Below are 22,822 nucleotides of genomic sequence, written 5' to 3'. Positions count from 1 at the left end.
GGGATTAAATTGGCATTTCAGAGGTGAGGGAGCTCTTGAAGAGTTGAAGTGTGCCATCACTGTGGAAACAACATCACTCAATTTATGTGTTATACAGAGAGATTCATTCAAAAGAGGCCCTGAATATTCTGTTGTAACTCCCGTTAGGATGAAGCAACCGGAAACAAAAAAAATGCGCTACATACCTTGACGTATGTGTAATAGACTGCATTACATGTGATGCTGGAAGTGATCTCTGTTTTCTGCCAGACTCATGAAGAGGTACGGGGGTATGCACCCAGAAGTTGCAAGGCTGTCCGGCGCCTACCTCATCGCTTCTACGCAGGGGCATCCCGACTTGTTCAAAGCTCCATATACTGAGGATCACATTGCATCTTGTTTCATTCAGATTGCTTCATACTAGCGAGAGTTATTACAGAATATTCGGGGCCTCTTTCGAGTGAATCTCCCTGTATAAAGTTTCCTAAAACTTATATTGTGGAAATGTGGTTAAAAGCTAAAAGCTTTTAAGTATATCTGTTTCTGCGTGCATGTGTGCATTTTAAAGGGGAATTCCATGGATTTTTTTAAATATCTACATAAAAAGCCACACTATTACTTACCATAAAATTAAGTGATTAAGATATAAGCAAAGTCAATCAGAGAGGTCTGATGTGATACAGTCCGTTTTAGAGAAACGTGAAGAGTCAGAATTGTTCACAGTGGTGGTGATAGGAACCAGGCGTCCCAGGAGTTTACTGTCTCTAAAAGCTACATCACAGAAAATTCTTACATGAAGTGTCTGAGATTGTTTTACGATTTTGAGATAAGGTTTTGTCCTAAAACTTTTTTTATTTATATATGGCGCAGGGCACTGTACCCAAAGCACCCAAATAAAATGAGCTTTTTCTGATTTTCCACTATTTTACCATCTTCAACGTTACATATGAAAACTCAGAAGACGCATGTAGGTTCATTGGTTGTTTTGGATAGTAAATAAAATGCCTATATTGGTGTTGTAGACTTCACAACTTCTTGTTCCTATCACCAGTTTCTCTAGAATGGAGCATATGACATCAAATCAATCTGAATGACTTTACATCTCAACAACTGAATTATGCATAATTAAAAAAACTGTTGAATTCCCAAACTGATCATAATTTAAAAAGTTAGATTCAAATTTGACAAAAAACCATTCATATGTAAAAGGCCTGCTACGTGGAGGCATGTTTGATTTAGCTAAATCAATGGTGGCAATTATATATGACTATGGAAACCAGCTGTACAGTGTTCTACTTTGGATGCAACATTACAGCAGAAAAACAACAACAGAAACAACGTATTTATGTCTAAATAGTTCCACCCTCACTCTGATCGCTCAACATCCTACATATCCTACACAGAAAAATATACAAGCAGGCTTACAGAAAACACATATCAACATAAAGGTTTTGCACAATGTAGTTTATAAATCCCCAGTTACTGCACCAATTCAAACAGGTAAACTGCTCCTGACTCCCCTGCTCATTCCCACCTGTTTCCTGTAAGGGGTGATGACACCGATGTCTCTGGGTGAGATCTTGGCGATGCCCTTCTTGGCCTGTGACAGCAACAGTTTCTTCAGGTAGTTGACGACGACAACGATCTCGCTGGTGTTGAAGAATGACGGACTGTTTGACTCCCTCTCATCTTTCCCAGGCACGCCATGGAAAATCACAGGAAAACCCTGACAAACGAAAGAGTAAGAAGAGAGCACAACTCAAGACTGATACTTTAGTCATCACTGATGATTCTAAGCCATCATAAGGGTTTAGCAAAGAATTATGATTCATTTATAAAAAAAGGGGGTATAAATATTTTGTGAGAAGCTCCTGACTCTCAGCTCAGTCTGTAATATTGTGTAGTACATGGTTTTGAGTGTGCACATTCATTAGTGACTTGCTTCTACCAAGCCTTTACTCGGAGGGTTTGAAAAGAATGAATGCCAATGGTTTCAGTTGGAGTGGCGGAGGCGGGCAGGTTCTGATGTGGTAAGGGGAATCAAACCAAACATTCAAGCTACCCACCAAACCAGCACAACCTGAATTTGTGCTGCTAAAAATAGTAGGAATAAACAGATAGACAGCAAAGATATCCAGTGCCATGGTTTTACTTCCCTAATGCAGCCCCAACAGATATTAAAGTAGATGAAAATAGTATAATATTTCTTAATACTGTATCTATATATGGCAGGTACACTACAGGCCAAAAGTCTGGAAACAACACTAACTTTGTACACATATTGGTATGTTTTTTTAAAACACAAATGTTTATTACAAAAAGAGTTGGACTAAATGTCTGTTGCAGTAGAGGATAACTAACAGATACTTTATTAATTTTGTCTTAGTGATTCTCCTGCAGAATTTTATTGCAGCTTTAATCAGATCCATATTCTCACACTTAGATGCTCCTTAAGTCTTGAACGAAATCAGGTGTGTTAAATTAATAATTTTGTATGACAAAATGGTTAACACAAGACACGGTTAATAACGGACTGTGTAGGCTTTTCCTATAAAATACGCTTGAGCAGAGGTGTCCAGTATTATCCACAAATGGCCAGTGTGGCTGCAGGTTTTCATTCACTGCTTTCACATTTTAGGCATGTAGTGTACAAGACTACTCCACTACTCGACTTATAAATCCACTAGTTGAAAACTGTTTTTCTGCTAAACACAGAGCCCAAACTACTTTATTAGCGTGAAAATCATGAGATTAAACAATTCTACTGCACGCTGTTTAAAACTGTGCTGAAATACAGACTCCTAACCCGACCGAGTAGGTTTTGAGATCCACATCTCTGATAGGGCCATTCACTGACATGCAAATCGATCAATCAAACATTCAGTGCAAAAAATTAATGGCAATTACTACCTACGGTTTTAAACAAAAGGAATCAAGAACTAAAAAACGGATTTCATGAATGTTTTCTGGTTCAGCCACCAGGCTTATATCTCACTCTAAAAGGCTTGAAGATACAACTGCTTGCTACTAGCATTTAGCTTGCTTCGGACTGACAAAGCCAGTTCATGGAAGCGTGGAGAGGCAGGGCCAAATTCTCTGTGAGTGGTGAGCTTCTGAGACCTTTGTTGATTTTGGCGCGCAGTTTACATCAGACAGTCTGTGTACTTCTGTGGGCAGAGAAGCTGAAACTCATTGAAATACAACAACAAGCTTTCCTGTGCTGTACATCTCACACCTTAAACCACAACATTAAACCAGCCCAGCCAAAATTTATAGTCATGCAACCCTATAAGGTACATGTATACTGTATCTCACTCTCTTAGGAAGGTGTTCCCAGTTGCAGTACAAGCTGGTGCTGAACTCGTCTGCAAATGGCTGCAGCTCTCCATCATAGAACATCTCATTAGGAATCTTAAGGATGGACTTGTGAGACCTGCACAAGAGACAGGAAGCAATAATGGGTTAAAGCAGAACAAAACCTCTGATAAATGAGCTGAGTTTCAAGTGGATTTATAAAGAAGCTGGATGTGCTTGCTGCACCTATAGTTGCGCAGCAGCTTGGTGACATAGCGAGGGTTGAATCCGGTCTCTTCTTTCTGATAGAGAGGATTTTTGGTCATCAATCTCGCTAGAAGGGACAGACCTACAGAAGAGGGAGAACAAGACAAACACAAAGGAATACAGTGTCAAACGCCATAGTGACCGCAACAAGCTCATTGTCACTAAATCTTCCAAAAGCAATGAAATATTGTCGTGCTGCATTTGTTCTGCTTGTTTCCTTCACAATGCTTTCTTTTCCTGTTAGCCAACAGGCTAGTAGCTTGCCCAAGTTGCTTTCTGCACCGACACTTGTAAGCTGCCTTCATATGGGGGTGGGGGGGGTCTGGGTATGCTGTTGGCACACAACAAAGCAGCTTTAATTAAGCTTTGGTCACAGAACTACCAATTCCACTTTCACTGTCTATCACAATGTAAGCTGTCTTAATATAGGGAGATGGGTGTTGGGGATGCTGTGGACATGCAGCAAAGTAGCCTTCATTTATGCTCTTTGGTAAAAACAATGTCCAAATTCCAGCTCCAGTTTCACTGTCTACATTTACTCCATCTAGCCCCAGAACCTAAACTAGTCTACTGAATTCACTGGAGCTTTCAATGACCCACTACTGTCTGGACTACACAACATGAGAACAGCCTGCTTGCTTCTGATCAGCGAATACAATCACTTTTCTCCTGTTAGAATATAATCCATCTCTCAGCTTTAACCCTCTAGACTCCACAGCAGCCTCGACTAGCTGCTCTGCATTTCACTGCATTGGATGTGGATTAAACTAATTCTGACAGAAAACATGACGATTACAACAATCATCGACACAAATCACACTTTAGATCCCTTTTTACGATGAATAAGGATGAGACATATGGCATTCAAAAGTATTCTGTTTATTAGATATCTGGCAAGATTTCAGCTCACCTGGACAGCAAGGAAACGGAAGCTTGTTCAAGATTCAAATCTTTTGAAATCTTTGTTTAGCAATGTGTTTTCATAGTTTTATAGCTAGTTTATTGAATATGTAGCCCACTTTATGTTACAACATGGGATAAATTACCAGTACGCGAACATAAATCTCATTCAGTATTGATGTTTCGGCACATAATTTTGCCATTTGATACCAATTTGTATTTCTATGGACATTTCACAACCTTCCACTACATGATTCATCTGAACCTGCTACATAGTCTGTTATTTCAATTCAGTTCAAACATCAGTTTAGAAGTGTTCTACAATTCTAAAGTCTAAAGGGTTAAAAAGGGTAAGAGGGCTATAAACCTAGTAGAGCAAGACATGGGACACATGGCAAAAAAGTAAAGCTGCAATACTTATAGACATCTACGCAACATTTTTAGATGTGAAGCACCTCGTGACCTGGCTTATAACTCACTCACTCTCACGTTTAGCAGGCTGAAGATTCTCCACAAGGGGCCGCTATTAGCACTAAAGTACCTTTTGATGCTTTGCATCAATGACACTGTGTCCTTCTTTTCTTTGGTAGTTTGCTAACATGTTGGAGCAGGCACAATGTAGCAACCAGAGTAGTGAAAACACAAACAAGAAATAACCTGAATACTTTAAATACACTTGTGACAGATGTAATATACTGTCATGGTGCTATACTTTTGCCAATGCTAGAGTTTAGTAGAGGCTACTTTGTAATGAGTCAAAGAAAAATGGGAGAAGAAGAGAGTTAGAGCTAGCAAAATAGACCGTAACAATCCACAACCGCAAACCATGAATCTGTTGTGCCTTTTTTTTACCTTGTTGAGGAGTGAACATAAGTTACTGCAGTTTTATGTGCTTTATGTGGTGGTTATAGTTTAGTAGGCACTTGAATAGAAATGCTAGAAACTTTACTGATGTTTGTATTGCGTTATAAACACACAGATTTTTGTTCTGCTTTGATATCTCTGCTTCGTGTCCTGGGCCATACTCCCACTGGACGTTTTACCAGAACAGTATGCACTTGGACAAAGATGAGAGGTTTGCACAGAGTTTGGGAAACCTTTCACTTAACTACGGCAAAATGGATCACCTACTCTAAGGAATTCTATCTGTGCTATCTGGTGAGCTCTATTCATGTACATAGTTGTTCCTGCTGAGTGTGAAGAGGCTGAAAAGAACTGAAAATAATAAAAAAAGACCTGAACAACAGAGTTAAAGCAACTCAGTCGAGCTGTGTTATTAGTAACTTTGTAAATAAACCTAGGCAATGGCCACAAATGTCCTCCTTTCTTTTTGGTTTGCTAACCTTACTAAGTGAAATCTAGTGTTACACACTGACGTTTGGTTTTATTCAAGGTAACACGGATCATTAAATCCAACAGGAAGAGGAAAAGTCTAACAACTGATTAAAAAATAATAAATAATAATGGGCTAACATCCAGTCAGCTCCTTGTTACTATGTAGATTTAATTCAGCAGCGTCTCTGTCTTTTATAAAGCATGCAACTGGCCACAGTTCTAGAAGTACTGATAATACCTGTGATATGTTCAGGAACGCATGCTGTGACATCATTCATTGTGATAACAATAACATATTTTCATACTACCTGCCCCTACAGTGGGCCATCCTGTGGAGAGAAAGTGGAGTTCTGTAGCTCACCTAGTCCATACTTAATAGCGATTGGAGACCGCAGAATGGGTCCCAGCTGCTTTGGATCTCCAGCCAGAACCAGCTGCCCTGTCTCTGCATGCAGCAGACCTATACAAACACACACACATACTTTTTATAGGTGCAACTATGACTAAAAGCTGGAACAAAAGAAGGTTAAGGTAAACATATACACACATACACCCAACACATTACAAAATATCCTTTTTAGAATTTTTTTTTTACCAGCTATGCCAATAATGGCCTCAGACTCCACAGCATGACCAGCTTCATCCACGAAGATATGAGTGAAATGACCAACAGGTAACCCACCAGTGACCAGTCTACACACACACACACATATGCACTCAAAGCACACACCAGATAAGATTTAGGGAGAATTTTCAAACTGGCTCAGGATTAGTGTGTCCAAAAACGATTATAAAGGTTTATAGATTATAAAGATTTTTACCTGCCAGCTGTGCACACAGTAGTGACTACAATGGTATACTCCATCAGCTCCTCCTTATTGAGAAACTCATACATTTCACCCTTAAGGTTACAGCTACTCTAAAGAGACAACAAGCAGACCATTCAGTTACCTCATAAAGGAACATACTTTTGCCTGTCACTGTTTTTTAGCTCATAAAGTAGACAAATTACTTTGTTCCATATCTGCAAGTTGCTTAAAAACAAACTCAAACCAAAATATACTGTTGGTGTTGACATGTTCTTATGTGTGTTCTCTACATGAATATGTATTTTTTCACTGAATTCACTGAATACTTGAATTCTGAATTTTTACCTTGAAAACGGTTTATAATGGTAGTTTTTTTGGGATTTGCAATGTTATGTTAGCAACAAGCTAGCGGTAGTGTACATTCACTTCTCATGCTTCTTATGAACAGACATTCTAGTAAAAATTAGTTTACTTTGCTTGAGGCAGTTTTACAGTAGAGTCCTCTGTAAATATTTCAACTTAAAGCTTAATTCATAATATTATTGGAGGAGCCTGTTAGCAAGACCCCAATTAGCTAGCTAGGAGTTAAACAAATCTGCATTCGGCCTGGAGCCATATCTGTTTAGTCATATTACAACTTCAGTTAGGATTGAGTTTAGGACAGTAGCTATTATAACATAACTGAAGATCCTAAATTAGTCTAACTCCAGATTAGAACAGAGTATTACAGAAGCACCCTCACTAGACAAAATATCCTAAATACGGATGCTACAGATTACACTTGTGATTTCGGTTGTTTCTATGCGTAAACAACTGAAATCGCAAGTGTAATTGGTAGCATCCATATGTCTGCGTGAGGCGCATGTATGCAATGGGGAGAAAAAAAATAAGAACAATAATAAGAAGAAAAATCTTGGCAAAAACAACATATGCATGCTTAGACCCTAATGATTCCCCCTTGTGGAGCATCTTGAGCCTGCGATTAGAATGACAGCCTAATCAGATACCTTGATTATCATTACCGACTTATCATTGGAGATTCATCGAGAAGGAAAATATTAATGTGTGTTTTATTTAATCAGTTTACTGAGTTTATTTGAGTAATCTTGGCAGACCTAGAAACATTATACTGCCCACCCTTAAATACAACTACTAACCAGCAGACCAAGGGGCACAAGTTCGGGGTCACGGCTGCAGGCATACATCCGGTAGACTTTGTAAGAGTCTACGTGTTGTAGCAACTTCTCACACAGCTGATCCGCAGCACTGTTAGAGGGGGCACACGCCAGGATACGCACATCTGCACCACTCTTCTCCACCTGAGAGAGAGAGAAAAAGAGAAAAAGACAGAGAGAGAGAGAGAGAGAGAGATAAAGAGAGAGATGTAGTTCACTGCAGTAAACTGCCACAATGTACTAAGGAATGTATGCAAGGAACATGGATTGGCATTCAGTGCTGCAGCCAGCCATTTGGCCTCTCAGCAATTTCGGCATGCTACCATTACAGTGTTGTGGTGTTTGTTGCAGCCCAGTTGATATTTAGCAATGACAGTTAAAAAATGTATCAGTTACCAAGCAAGAAAAGGAGGCCTTGCACACAGCTGGTCTCAAGATTAGTATACAAGTCCCCCTTACTCTGAGACCGAGACAAGACCAGGTAAAAATAATGTCATATTTCAAAGCTGCCCCACCTGTTTGATGGCCTCCACCATGGTGACTGTTTTGCCAGTGCCTGGAGGCCCAAACACCAGGTAGGGGGCAGGCTTGGACACACCCGCCACAATGTTGCACACGGCAGTGTACTGTTCATAATTCTGCTCCAGGCTTCTATCAAAGAGTCTAAGTACACAAACATACAGACACGTACACACACAACATCTTAATTTTACAACAGCCTACACACATGTTCATGCAACCATTTCCAAAACAGCATCTTTTGCCTCACTGACCTCAATGAAAGCTCTGCCCTTGTGGTCATGGACTTTGACCCTGTAGGAAACAGGACCTCCTCAAGTTTGTGCTGGACAGCTAGCTGCACAGCACGATGTTGGAGTCTCATCAGGAGCCTATTAACAGTGAACTCCACCCGAAACTTCATATCATCTATGAAGCTGGCCAAGAACCTGTGGAACCATACAAAGATAACACATGCAGTCTAAATCTTTAGATTTATTTTATTTTGAAACTAAAAAAAATCATAAAATCTCTGTAAATCCCAGTCGACAAACACTACAGCAGACTGCAGCACTAGAAAACCAACAGTGATCTGGTTGTGTCTTGTTACATAAGCCAAACTAGTTTTGGTTTGTGGATTATGACTAGGCTGAAAGCAGTTGTTTTTTTTCCATCTAGCTTCTGTTCTCTTTCTTAATTTTACACTGAGGTACTAAACCTAATTCTAGATTAAAGAAATTTATTGGCAAAAAAAATGTACACAATTTTCCATTTACCATTATTTCCATTTACCCAAATGTAATCAAGCAGCCAAGGCATATTTGGGGTCCATAATCACCCAAATCTTTCCTGTAAATACTTTCCCAAAACTTTGCTTAACCTGCTCAAACAACATTCACCTCATCACTAAGGTCATGCAGACCTGTTGATGTATTTAAGACACAGTATGACCTACTATGAGCTTTAAAAACAAACAATATTTGAATGTGTAGCTGAACACTGCAGTCAGCCATTCAAGACAACAGTGTTGCATCAAATTCTGCTTCCCCTCCAAAATCTAGCTCCCCTTTGCTAGATTAGATTCTGTAAAGATATATCTTCAGTTATAAAATTCAAGATTAACTGTTATTCATAAAAAGAAACAACAGAAATCGTGAACATAAATTGTAGCGTTCTTGTGCCTGCGTGATGTGCGTGCACGGAACGGGCAGTGGAATTTCATCACAACAGGCGGTGTCTAAAGTTTTGTTTATATTTATAGTTAAGTCATACTGTATCTTAAACCACATCAACAAGTCTGTGTGACCTTGACAAAGACCTGGAGGCACTTTGAGCAGGTTGAGAGAAGTTTTGGGCGTGTATTAGTTGAAGGACAGCAACTGAAGCCTGTCTTACCTTGAAGAGAAGCCCAGTTTGAGCTGGTCAAGTTCTACACGGTGCACATAGCCCTTGTATTTGGTAACACACTGCAGATGTAGGTCTTTGCTCTTGGTGAGCAGCAAGTGGTCTCCTCTCAGCACTGATGGCCGGTTCTCAGTAACACCTGGAACCTGGAGACATGGAAAGATGAGCCAGTTTGATCTGAAAAGCACACAGTACTACCACAATATCAATAAGGATTCAATTGCCAAAGAACATTAACACTGCTTCATACTCACTTTGAGCACCAGCAGATTCTTATTGGACTTGTCCCTTTTCATGGTGACATCTTCCTTATCGTAGCTCTTGATATCTACATGCATCTGAGACTCCTCTAGGTAAAGTAGCATTTGGAAGCGCTCTGCATAGTTATGAAAACTCAGAGGAGACTCCAGCAGAGACCTAATCACCATCACACAGAGAAATAACCTATAAAGTCTGACAGCACTCCACCTTGAAAGTTAATTCCAGGGTATCAGTGCTCAAATGTTTTTACTTAAACTTTATTTGATGGTTTGCAATTACCACATGTACACTGATTTGATGCTAGGGTTGCCAGATTTCATGAAAAAGCTGGCCAGGGGCTGTTCAGCCAGCATCCACTGTCTTTTCTGCAGGTCAATATGCAGTTCTATTCTGTTTTTTTCTGACATGTTTTTGTGTTTAATTGTCTTTTATCTTTTTCATCATATTTTCTAAAATTAACAATATAAATTAAACTTTTTAAGCTGCAACATGTACATTTTGGGGATTTAGGACAACTTTCTGGTGGAAATGCCTAATTGCACACCATGTGCAAAAGAAAATTTTGTAACATCGGTTGTGCTTCGGATCCCTTCCCTGAGTGGATAAATCAGATAATTGCAAGAGCTGAAAGAGTATCAAAATAAAATTCAGTCAGAATTTGGCTAAGAATGTGTCTTCAGAGGATGCAAGTGAAATATCTACTGTTCTCATCAGTATAATGTTCGCCTATGCGACCTAAACATCGAGCCCGACCTTGCTTTTGTGCATGACATTAACATGTAAAGATGTAAGTGGCCTAAAAACTCCTGCAAAATCCAACCTTTTTATTTTCTCCTGACTGCTACTCCTTTAAGTTTTGACAAAAAAATCTTATGTAGTGCTGCTTTAACTGGACATTTTAACATCAACAGTATCAACACCCAACAACTGAACTCAAAAATGTTTTTTTTCACAGACAAACTGCCGTCAAATTTGATGGGCAATATTAATTTTCTTTGAAAATGCATGTAAATAAACCTGCATGTTGCTGCTGTCAAAAAAAAAAACCTTGTATCTCCATTTTTGTTGCTATTCAGTGTTTTACATGAATTGAAAATGCCTGATGTGCTTTAAATTGTGTGTAAATTTCATGATGAATAAATCAAAAGAAACGGCCCAAAATAATACAAGGTTTTGTTCTGACAGCAGTGATATACTTAGGCAATAGAACATGAGAGGGAGTGTGTTATCGCGAAATAACATGATGACTGTGATTTGGTCGCAGATCACCGTAGGTCATCACAGCCGTGATGTTATTCGCGATAACACACAATCTCCAGTGTTCTATTGCTTGTATAAAACAGTTAAATAAATAAAGTAATAAATAAATAAATTGGGCTGTGAACGTGTCATTTAATATGTTTTAATGTCAGCAGTTCCTTCCGCCAAATTATAGTTCCTTAGCAAGCAGCTTGTTGCTACGTCAGAGTAACGAACTCCGCTTACTCGCTGCACAGCCGGCAGTTCATCCTCCAGCTCCACACAGACCAACTGACAGTTTGGGAATTTAGCGCAGTCTCATCTTCAGAGTCTTCAGAGTCAGGCTGTCGGTCAAATGTGATCTTAAAAGTGTCCATTTTCTGTTTGTGCAAGTAAAAACATTCGAATGGCTTAAGCGTCTCCTACAGCTGTCAAAGTCGTTGCTTAGCAACGGTGTCTCAGCGGAGTGATACAGTGTGTGTGAAAAACCCGTGATGATATGGCGAAATAACAGCATGGATAGAATACTTTTCAACCAATCAGCTTGCATGGCTGGAACTAACTGTTGTATTATGTATTTTAACACTGCAGTTAATTTACAAATAGAATGTAAATTCACAAAAACAAATGATCTTAATTTCAAAGACATTTGCATTATTTTACCAGGTTTTACTGTTATTTTGGTAAAATATTGCATGAATATTCAAAATAATTAATTGCGATAAAAGACAATATATCTAGGTAAATAATTACTTATTTTATAGATTTTTACTCATATTTTAGCTATTAATTAACAAGTTTTGTCTGGCACCTCTGCAGCTGGCCTTTTAGTGTTTAGTGTGGCTTCAGCAGTGCTGGAAGGGAAGGTACAAGCTTGTGTGCATCTCAAGCTGCAGAAAAACTTCAGATACATTTGATGCTGGCAAGAGCCACAAAGAAACAGAGAAAATGAAAGATCATTATTAGCCATGTCATGAATCAACATTATGTTTTCGTTAGCAAACAGGTATTAATTTAGGCTTTTAGGCTGATAATAATGCCACCTGTTTGAATATGTGATCGGTTATGTGTGGAGTAACAAATCACATCATTTAATAACAACACAGGTGTTTCGCATAATTGGACCCTTACGTACGTCAAACTGAATCTAAGTCAAACTGAGTCAAACCGTCATATTCAATCACCTTGATGGGCACTGAAATTTTTCCAGCAGACTCTCTGATCAGCGCTGACCAGAAAATTGGTCATGTGTATGGAAGAGTGAACTTATAAGCTCTAAGTAAAAGCGGTATGATTACTTTCAACTCGGTAGTGAGGGCATGATGAGTGCTGTGGGTCACTTACTTTATATCCTGGAGATGGGAGCTGGAAGCCCTTGAACAGTTTTTCAGGAATGCCGTCAGATCATTGATGTAAGATGGACATTTGTACTGCAGCAACAGGACCTCATTTTTAAGATGATTTATGGCCAGGCTACAGGAGACAGCACAACAGACAGCGACACTGAAACCTAAGGATAATTTCTTCTAGGGAAAGCATCCAGAAAAACCAGCCCACTGTCTAAAGCTGCTTTCATACCTAGATTGTTTGCTAAAGATTTACACATGCGTTTGTGTGTTGACTGGTCAATAATTTGGTGGGAATACAAGCACTCGGACACCTTCAAGTTTGCCTCCATTGCCCATCGCTATATAAAATCAGTTGAATCTCTTACATATACTCTTGGTATAAATTTATTAACCCTCACATTTTCCTGCATGATTATGCAGGAGCTTAACACAATTTTGGCCCTTCGTGTCTACCTTTATCACAATTAAAGCAATTAAAATAAACGCATCCTGATCTCTGAGTCTTTCATTAGGTTGTTTAAATTCTAAATAATGCAGGATTAAAGCAAAAAGGCTGCTGACTGGACTTATTACAATAGTTCTTGGTTTAGGCTTTAAGGCTGGTAATAATGCCACCTATTTATGGTCCACGTGCCGAAACATATTCTCTTATTTTGTTATTGCTTCTCTCTCATTAGCAACAGCAAGTGACTGGCATAATCAGAACAGCAATTTGAAATGCTTTAAAACATCTGCAACACTGCTGTGAACCAGTGCTTTGAGGAACTTATCAAAGTGGCCAAGTCGTGTGCTTTCAAATGAATCTTTGTTGTGCCATAACATGGTTTCAAAACATGCTGACGGTTTGGTGATTAGGAACTGGGGGAGAACCTCAAAGTGAACCTGTGTGTGGCAAATGTATGGCAACTACATATCTCAAAATAATTGTCATAACTTCATTCATACTATAGGACTAAATCAAATGATTTGGGCTGATTAGCAGCTTTCTGCATATGTTTCGACCTGCCTTTCCACCTATATTTACTCTATAATCAAGCTAATTTGTTAAGAGTGAGTATTTTATTTCATGAATGAATACAAGGTTCGCTAGAAGCAGACCGAGATCTTTTTGGCAGATCACAGTTTAGTGGTTTGGGGCGGGTAGAGTGTTCAAAAATACCTGTGAAAACTAACCAAACTATAGAAAAATCTTGACTGGTCCACACCAAACAAGAAGGGTATGAAAGTGACCTACATGTTTTTGCATCCAAATGATAGAAGTACAGCACTTTCTTTTGTCTACATAAATATATAACTTATATTTTCTATTTTATGTAACTTTTATGGAACTTATACAAATATAAAGTCTACTCCAGGACAACACAGATAGAAAATACTACTGAATACTTCCTAAACGCTCTGAGTAATAATTATATGTGATGTAATATAAAAGCTTTATGTATTAATAACGTGTGCTCTTAAGCCGTACCCCTCTGGTTGCATTCCTTCGTCCACACTAAAGTTCACAGCTTGGACACTGCTCACTTTGGGATGTCTGTAGCGCTCGACGGGTGCCAGCTCTGCAGCCAACTGTGTCCTGAACTCTGCCTCAATAAAGCGCACGATGTGGAATGGTCTGGAGGACGGCTGCATGCTCGGTTTGAACTCAAAGGCCACCGTAACCCTGTAAAAACCCACATGCTCTGCACGGAACTTCACTTTGATCTCATACGTGTTACCTGGTGGACAGAATACATAACTGTGTATCAACTTCAGGAAGAATCTTAAAGGAATGATTAAGTGAGAAATTGAATTTACATAATTTTCTGCTTACCCTAGACACAGTTAATCAGCCAAGACATGTTTGGTGTCCAAATTTTGCCTCTTTAGTTTAGCATTAGAGCTTTGAGGCTTACATTGCTAGCAAACAGAAGTCAGTAGTCACACAAATCTTTTCCTCAAAACATTTCTCAACTTGCTCAAACCTCATGCAGGGCTTCATTAAGGTCGCAAAGACTTCTTAATGTGGTTAAGAGGGCAGTATGGCTTAATATGAACTTTGAATACGAACAAAACATCCCCGTGTTGCTGAACACAGTAGACAGCCACTTTAAATAACAGGAGTAGTGCTAAATTCTGACTCCCCACACAGAATTAGACTCTTCATATGGATGGTAAAATATAAGGAATTTCTGTTCTTTCTCTTATAAACACATATCTTCAGTTAAAAAAATTCAAGATTAACAGGTATTTATAAATAGAAATAACAGAAATCGGTTGTTGAGATTTGGCAAACAACTCATCTAAAGTGGCCGCCCCCCTGAAGTTCCATTATCAAGTTTTATTCATTTTTAGAGGCCACAGCAGATCATAATGTGCTCTAAACCACATTAAGTCCATGCAACCTAAAGGAACACCTGGATGTGGTTTGAGTGGGCTGAGAGAAATTATGTATTCTGGTGTTTATTATAGAGATGAAACGGTTACCGGTTTCACGGTAAACCGCGGTAAAATTAACGACGGTTAGTAGTACCGTTTGAACTTTAAAGTATCGTTAAAACCGCGGCCGATTACCGTGGTGTGAAAAACTCGCTGCACAGAATCAAACAAAGGCAGAATCATCTCTCAGACGCAGCTCTGTGTGTATGTAGAGGGGAAGGGGGAGGGAGAGGGGTAGAGAAGGGAGAACATGGGGGAATGTAGTGACAGAGATTCGGAGATATTTCAGCCTTCTAAGAAGACCAAGTCTGACGTTTGGTCATGTTTTGGGTTTTATAAGGATGCAGAAGGAAAGTTAATTGAAGATGACCACCCTGTCTGCAGAACAGGCCGAAAGAAAATAGTGGCGAAAGGGGGCAACACATCCAACCTTACGAGTCATCTTCGCGACCACCACCCGCTACTTTTTAGAGAATGCAAGGTTAACATTAACAGAGAAGTCCGTGGGGACTTCGAAATAGAAGAAATGTCATGGTCTGTGTGGTTTAACTTATGCTTATGGTTCGTTAATAATATAAAATGAAGCTTTAAGCATCAAAAAAAAGAAAAACAATCGGTGAATCAACTGTGAATCGAAACTTAAGCCTTTAACACATATTTCTGTGGAGCAGAGTCTCCAAAATGAGCTCTGAGTTAACAGTCACACAAGCTCTGGAACGAGACGCTGCAGAGGTTCAATCTGCACAGCTCGCCTTTCTCGTTTCGCTTGCAGTGTTTACTGTCTGAGAAGAGAATAACACCGTCTCAAATCACTGTGTCCCCTACATAGGGCGCTACTGTTCAAACAAACACGATCATCATTAACAAGCAATTGAGTTTTAAATAGGGAATTTGTAACCTATCGTTAATATATTGTTACTGTGAACGTTTCCTGCACTCTTTGGGTGAAGGATTTGCTATTTCATGATCCACGAAGTGCACTACGTAGGGAAGATAGTGTGCTTTGAGACGGGACCTTGCGCGAGTAAACGCTGTGTGCTGCTTTTAGGAAAAGCAGAGTTTCAGAGATTAAACTGTAGGAGTGTTTCTGCCGCAGCTCAGATGCACGTTAATTTTAAGTTATGTTTTAGTTTTAAAATGCTTTTAGAGAAGCAGCTCCACAGGTGAAGACACACTGTGAGTTCTACACTGTCTGCACGGTCACGCAGTTCCTCTGTGATTTTGGCTGTTTTTCCTGGTGCACTGTATTGATTAGGGGTACAGCGCCACAACGGCACAATAATGCTGCAGCTGCAGTTCGGACAGAAATCCCCCCCCGAGTGCAGCACTTCTTAGAAGTAGTAATTTTCCATTAAGACCCACCTCAGAGTTGGTCCAGATTTAATTATCTATGCAGGTAAATCCCTAATTATTGTAATTCATAATAATAATAATAATTACAACGGTAATAATAATAATTATTATTATTTACAACAGTAATAATAATAATAGTTATAACAGTAATAATAATAATTTGCTATTCTTTTGTTTACAGAGTATTGTAAGTAATACAAAAGTAATACTACAAATGTATTGACTATATTTTTTTTATGTTTATGCAAACAAAAAGTGCATATTGCTGCCAGTTCTATCTGTGTTAATAAAAAAGTTGGTGAAACGAGTTTCAGTTTGTGTATCAGTATTTATTTATTTATTTATTTTACTTTTCAACGCTTTTGAACAATATCGCGATAATATCGATAATCGTGATAATTTTGGTCATGATAATCGTGATATGAAATTTTAACATCGTTTCATCTCTAGTTTATTAGAACTACATCAGCCTCTTAGTTCCAGTGCAAAACTAAAGAAGTATAATTTGAACACTAGACATTCTTGGCTGATCAACTACATCTAAGCTAAGTGGAAAATTTGGTACATTTTTTTGATTTGTTCGTTTTTGTTTTTTTTTGCAGAACAATTTCTTTAATCTGAGGTTAGGTTTAGTACCATAGTGAAATATGAAGAGAGAGAAACTGTAGGGGTTTTGTTGGAACATGTTGAGGCTATAGTGTTTTTTCTCACCAGGGCTGAGGTGCACAGGATTGCTGCGCGTCACTCTCCCAGGGTCCTCAAACGTGAAGCAGTGTATCCAGTGAAGTGGCGAATAGTAGGTGAAGTAAACACTACCCGTTCCCCTGTTCTCCACAAAAAGCCTCTGCTCATAAACCTCTTCACGCTCCACACAGAAGCAGATTTTGCCATCTACCATCTCTGTTTCAGAGCTGATGTGAATTCCATTTTTATCAGCCACAAACTCTGACCTGAGAAAATAAGATAAAATGACGTTAGACTAGTAAGGGGACTACAGCAGCAGACCTGCTGAATCTGTCAACGGCATGTCAATGGAAAAACTTACATACTAATGGCACCGAAACAGGTAAAAAAGACAAAAGTCTACTTAATTTTAAACATCACATTTACATTAAACATCACTGTAAAGGAAAATATGCCCTGCGATGGACTGGCGACCTGTCCAGGGTGTATCCTGCCTTCCGCCCAATGACAGCTGGGATAGGCTCCAGCACCCCACCGCGACCCAGAAGCATAAGCGGTTTAGATGATGTATGTATGTATGTATATAAAGGAAAATAATGCCTTTTTTAGCACCACTGTCACACCCTTCTGTAAACTAAACTGCTCCAATGCTTATATGTTTTGCCATACCAACATTTTTCCTCTCAACATCGCTATTAGTTATGAACTGCAACAATTATGAAGTCCTTAGGTGAAACAGACTACTGCTAAATGCAAGCTAAGCTTGCAAGCTCTGTCAACCTCCCCAAAATGCCCCACACAAACCATCAAGCTTTTTCAAATCTGGTAGTTAAGTTGCTGTATCAGTTTTAGGCTGCAGTTTGAGTAGTTAGTGTTGGCATACAACTGCTGAAGTATAACAGCAGACTTATTTTCATGTGATATCATTTCAGTGTGCAGGATGTTAGCTTGCCTGCAGCATGTATGTAGTAGTAGTATCATTTTTAGTATAGTGACATCTTTATCTCAGGACGTGACAGCAGCAAATTTTCGAAAACAGCATTCATTTCCCTTATAGAAAAAAACAGTTCCTAATTTAGGCGTGACACAAGCATGACACATGGCTTAGACCCTAGGATGGGTCACTATTTCTCCCCTTTGGTTTGAGTTTGGCTTACTTTAGCTGCAGGTTCAGCTCCATCCTGTCTCTGCCCCCCTCTCATTATCCCACTTACCAGCAGCTGCAACAGGTTCTGCAGTTTTCTGTGAATGTCTGAGACATAGTCCTGCTGCGTATTTTCTTCATGGTTTGGACCCCTGCTCTGTTTCTAGTTTTTGATGGTGAGTTTGTTTAGTTCATTCTTGCCTGACATACTTGCCATTCCAGCCTTAGTGATGCTCATCCTCAGTCATACAAAACATTCCAGCAGAATTAATCAGTTGCTCTGATCTGATTAAAAGTTTGGAAACCCAGATTATCTGATGACCTCATGTCATCTGGGCTAATGGTATCAGGAAATGTTTCTTTATTTGGTGTGAACTGACAGCTGACAGTCATTTTGAGTAGGTGTAATTATGATGCAGAGAATGGGTGTTTGAACTGTTCCTAAACACCTGCTTTGAACTCAAGTGATTCCAAAGAACCAAAACTTTTAAATTTGTCACATTCATTTCTACCACCATTTCTGCAAGCTGTGACCGCCATTAAAGCTACTCAGTGCATGTGTTCTGCCTCAAGGCCCATTTGGATTCTTAAAGCATGGTAATGTTTGTATTCAGACTGCACAACAAAAAACGTCAATCACGACATATAGCAACTGCGTATATACTGGTTGCAATATACTGCAGTGTTAATGACTAGGTGTGTGCTCACCTGTCATTTTTCAGCTTGTTGAGGATTTCCCTAGCTAGTTTCCTTCTGGCTCTAACACCACCCTCAGGTCCAGGGGTTGAGGGAGTGGAAGAAGAAGAAGCGTCTGGGCCATTAGGTGGCAGAGGAGAGCTTCTGTTGGAACTCTGCTGCCTGTTACGAGGTCTCCACCACTGGTCCCGTAACACCACTCGCACCTGCATGGTAGGGTTGAATGATTCATCTTCAAGTTTCAGACTGCAGTTTTCAAATTGGAAGAGCTGTAATTTTAATTATATCTTAATAGAATTCTGATTATTAAAGCATTAAACATTGTTTGAGGAAGTTTTAAGTGGGGAAAACTTAATAATGCAGAGCTTGTGCACATTATATACATCACTGAAGTTTGAAAAATACTTGTTCTGGTCTTCTTGCTGAGAAAAATGGGCCAGGAGCTTCATTTATAGAAAGTAATCACATTCAAATTGCCATCGCAATATTGGTCAGAAAAATCACAATTAGATATTTTCCCCAAATTGTTTAGTCCTACTGCACAGTTAATGATACAAGTGACGATCAAGGGGTAGGAACTGCCAGGAACCTCACAGACGCTGCATTATTTCAATATCATTAATATTAGAATTTGCCCTAAAACATTTATGGACCTTATTCAACTGGGTACCAAAGCTGTCCTTTCAATACCAGGATTTCAGGAAGAGTGTTATTTCTTGTTTGAGTCACTATTTTGTCATGTTTTATTTTCTGTTTGGAGTTGTACTGGATCAACAAAGGCACAGTCCATAAAAAAACATTACTACATACAGCCCTGTTAAACAAATTATTTTAGTTTTGATATGCTAATTAATAGTTCTTTCTATTGCTTTTGTAAAAATAATAGCAATAACAGCATCATAAGCATAGTACCAGTAACAATAACAGCACAGAAACAACTACTATTACAGAACACTGACTGTGTGCTAACAGGAAGTTGATGGGGACATGAAGTGCCCTTTCAGATAGCCACCGTAGAGGAAACACTAGTATATTTGCCATCCATGCTTAATGGTCTGGGTGTTTTACCTGGAGTACCTAAGAACAAGTCAGGGTTTGTTAAAGGGGATCTATTATGCTTTTCTGGTTTTTCCCTTTCCTTTAGCGCAGGAGTCAGAAACCCAAATGTTAAGAACAGAAATTTTGTCTTGGGAGCCACAACATTTCATGTCCATTTTATTGAAGTAACGTTTCAACAACTTGGCTGCAAATATGTCTCAGTATGTGTATACAATTACAAAAACATCACAAGTGATACTGACATTGTGCAAAATATGGCTAAAAATGAAAGGAATTCACTGCCTTGGATGACTAACTGTTCTGTTGTTGAGGATGTTGGATTTCATGGCACATACCGTAGCCTGTACACTGTAAAAAATTTAGTAAACTTATTTAATGTAAAATGTTTTCATTTGTTGCCAGCTTTTTCCATTTCAGTTTCTATTTCAGCGCCTCACCTCTATCAACATATGGAAGCCTCAGTGTGCTTGTCTGAACTGAATACTTCTTATTATTGATTTGTTTCATCAGAGTAATAAAAGCCAGCTGAAGTGTGAAGCACATTCTTATGCCTAGTTTGTGACACAAAATAAAAATCTATGAAGTTTTGTAATTGTTAAATCATACTCTTTACATATCAGAGCAAACGTGACAACAGCATTAAGAAATTGCGACATTAAAGCAGAAGGCAGAAATAGATGATTTTGGCCTCAGACCAATCCTTGTGTGGTGTTAAGGTCTGTGGGTCTTCAATGTTTACAAAAAGAAAAAAATTATGTGATTTATTATTATGTCAACCTCAGATTCCTTGGCCTTTGCTCATTTTACACATGTGGTGTTTGGGTGAACCCACAGGGAATAAAAGTGTGGAGGTGCTGTGTCCCTTCACTGTGTTCTCCTCCTACATGGCCTGCTGTTAGTGTGTGTGTGTGTGTGTGTGTATATGTTTGTATATGTGTGAGTATGTGTAGGGGTGGACAACATGGACAGGCTGCTGACTGGCTACAGCTGGTAAAGGAGAACCCTACGCTGGACACTTGTGATATTTTAAACATCTGGTATTTTTACATAAATTGTTATGGCTGTATTGATTTAAAAAAACAATAATGTGGTGAGTCCACCAGAACACTGAGTAACAAAAACATCAACACCACACATGGGTTAAACTGACCTTTAAACTGCAGCCGTATTTCCATTTATTTATGCTGGCCATTCACTGCCAACCCTATACAGACACTTTCACTTGATCTCTGGCAGTGTAGCATGATCTCATCCCATCAACTGAATCTTATGCACAATATCTGTCCTTGAGCCACTATCAGCTGTCTCATTTAAAAATAATAAAGAGTCGTGAACTCTTTCATCTGAGCTGTATAAAAGTCATTATTTATTACACAGAGAATGGCTCACTCAGAGCAGATTCAGAAAGCTGGTTGTTACTGTACAGTGTAAAATCATCTAAGGCGTGTAATGTGTAATGTATGTTCATTTGTTCTTATCAATGTATCAGAGTTTTGATCTGCTCCTGTCTCTTGGTGTGTTTTTTTGTATGTGGAAGTCAATTTCCTCTGGAGAGAAATAAAGCTCTGTTCTGTAATTTCATATTCAGTCATGCACTGTATCTTCCCTGCATATCAGCGGGTGATGATGTTGCTGTTTATTTATTTTGTGTTTTGCTTCTGGCTGGTTGCACCTGTTAATGAGCAATGGTCTAGAATGATTATTTATATTTTATTTAACCCTCATTTCAATATGGAAGTCCCACTGAGACTAAAGTCTCTGAGAAGAAGCTCCATTTACAAACCACAAAACATGCATTCAGTTTCCCATTACCATTTCTAATGATTGCTGTGCTGTTTTTAATTAAAGTATTAGATTCTGTTGTGTTTTGCTCGGAACACACACAAACACAAACCCATATGCCACACAAAGTGGTCGTGTTTTTCATGTGGAGGGCCATAATTTATTCCGCATTATGCCACAATGTGCTTTTCTGAACATATCATGAATATAGTCAGTTCTGAAAGAACACTGACAAACTACATACGGAGCAGAATTAGACCTGTTTCATTTTATTTACTGCAGTAAGTAAAACAGTGAATACAAAGTATTGTATTAATAGTTTTTGGTAGTATTTTAAATGTAGCAGGACTGTCTGCAGACTGCAAGGCAGGGGCGGAACCGCTCTGGTGGCTGACCAATCAGAACAGAGTGGGTGAACTGACCAATCAGAGCACACTGGGCTCATCGGGAAGAAGGGCTTAAAGACGCAGGAGATCTAACAGAGCGGTTCAGACAGAGGGTGAATAGGAATGGACAGTATGAGAAAAATAATGTGTTTTTGGAACAATGAAGCCTGTAAATCAATTCTAGCAGACCCCAAAAATAAAATTATGAACATGAAAATGAATGTAATATGTCCCCTTTAATTTCAAATCAGGCTGTAGTGCAGTGTATCACATATCACTAAATATCTGTCATGCTTGCATATTACATAATCTGTTTATAAGCTTAGTGCACCCTAATAATCATGAATCCTGATAATTGCTCTGTTATCCACTTACACAGCAGCATGTGCGAGGATCTGACCTCTAACACCAGCAAATATAAATCATCCTAGAATTAGGTGCTGGAAGATGACTGATGGCAATCCCCATATGGAAATCTGACATTTGGCCATATGCACACATATCATGAAGCATCAGACTTGTGTACACACACACACACACACAAACACACACACACACACACACACCACACACACACATATATATATATATATATATATATATATATATATATATATATATAGTATCAAATATTGAACATATATGCATATCACTGTTGTCGGGACAAAACTTTGTATTTGTCCCTCCAATTTTGACATTTTTCAGTTTTTTCAGTTCATCTGGGTTCACTGACTTACATTAACCGTAAAGAAGGTTCTTTCCTTCTCCTGTAAAGTTACCATTTTGGAGA

At 38.9% G+C, this 22,822-nt stretch overlaps 1 protein-coding gene across 1 annotated transcript in view; it reads right to left on the bottom strand.

The window, feature by feature from the left end:
• The window catches only part of mov10b.2 (Moloney leukemia virus 10b, tandem duplicate 2), a 30,748-nt gene that overhangs the window by 6,173 nt on the left and 1,753 nt on the right, over nucleotides 1-22,822 (bottom strand). Inside the window, exons 3-17 of the mRNA XM_036579148.1 lie at nucleotides 18,818-19,011; nucleotides 16,993-17,231; nucleotides 13,979-14,228; nucleotides 12,506-12,634; nucleotides 9,916-10,078; nucleotides 9,653-9,807; nucleotides 8,533-8,706; nucleotides 8,275-8,422; nucleotides 7,742-7,903; nucleotides 6,597-6,694; nucleotides 6,371-6,468; nucleotides 6,137-6,235; nucleotides 3,520-3,622; nucleotides 3,295-3,412; nucleotides 1,514-1,705 (exon numbers count right to left, since the gene is read on the bottom strand). Coding sequence (XP_036435041.1) covers nucleotides 1,514-1,705; nucleotides 3,295-3,412; nucleotides 3,520-3,622; nucleotides 6,137-6,235; nucleotides 6,371-6,468; nucleotides 6,597-6,694; nucleotides 7,742-7,903; nucleotides 8,275-8,422; nucleotides 8,533-8,706; nucleotides 9,653-9,807; nucleotides 9,916-10,078; nucleotides 12,506-12,634; nucleotides 13,979-14,228; nucleotides 16,993-17,231; nucleotides 18,818-19,011 — 2,322 coding nt within the window. The remainder of the gene's footprint in view (nucleotides 1-1,513; nucleotides 1,706-3,294; nucleotides 3,413-3,519; nucleotides 3,623-6,136; nucleotides 6,236-6,370; nucleotides 6,469-6,596; nucleotides 6,695-7,741; nucleotides 7,904-8,274; nucleotides 8,423-8,532; nucleotides 8,707-9,652; nucleotides 9,808-9,915; nucleotides 10,079-12,505; nucleotides 12,635-13,978; nucleotides 14,229-16,992; nucleotides 17,232-18,817; nucleotides 19,012-22,822) is intronic.

Source organism: Colossoma macropomum, unplaced genomic scaffold, assembly GCF_904425465.1.
Source record: "Colossoma macropomum unplaced genomic scaffold, Colossoma_macropomum, whole genome shotgun sequence".
NCBI lineage: Eukaryota > Metazoa > Chordata > Actinopteri > Characiformes > Serrasalmidae > Colossoma > Colossoma macropomum.
This window is presented reverse-complemented; position numbering and strand designations above follow the sequence as displayed.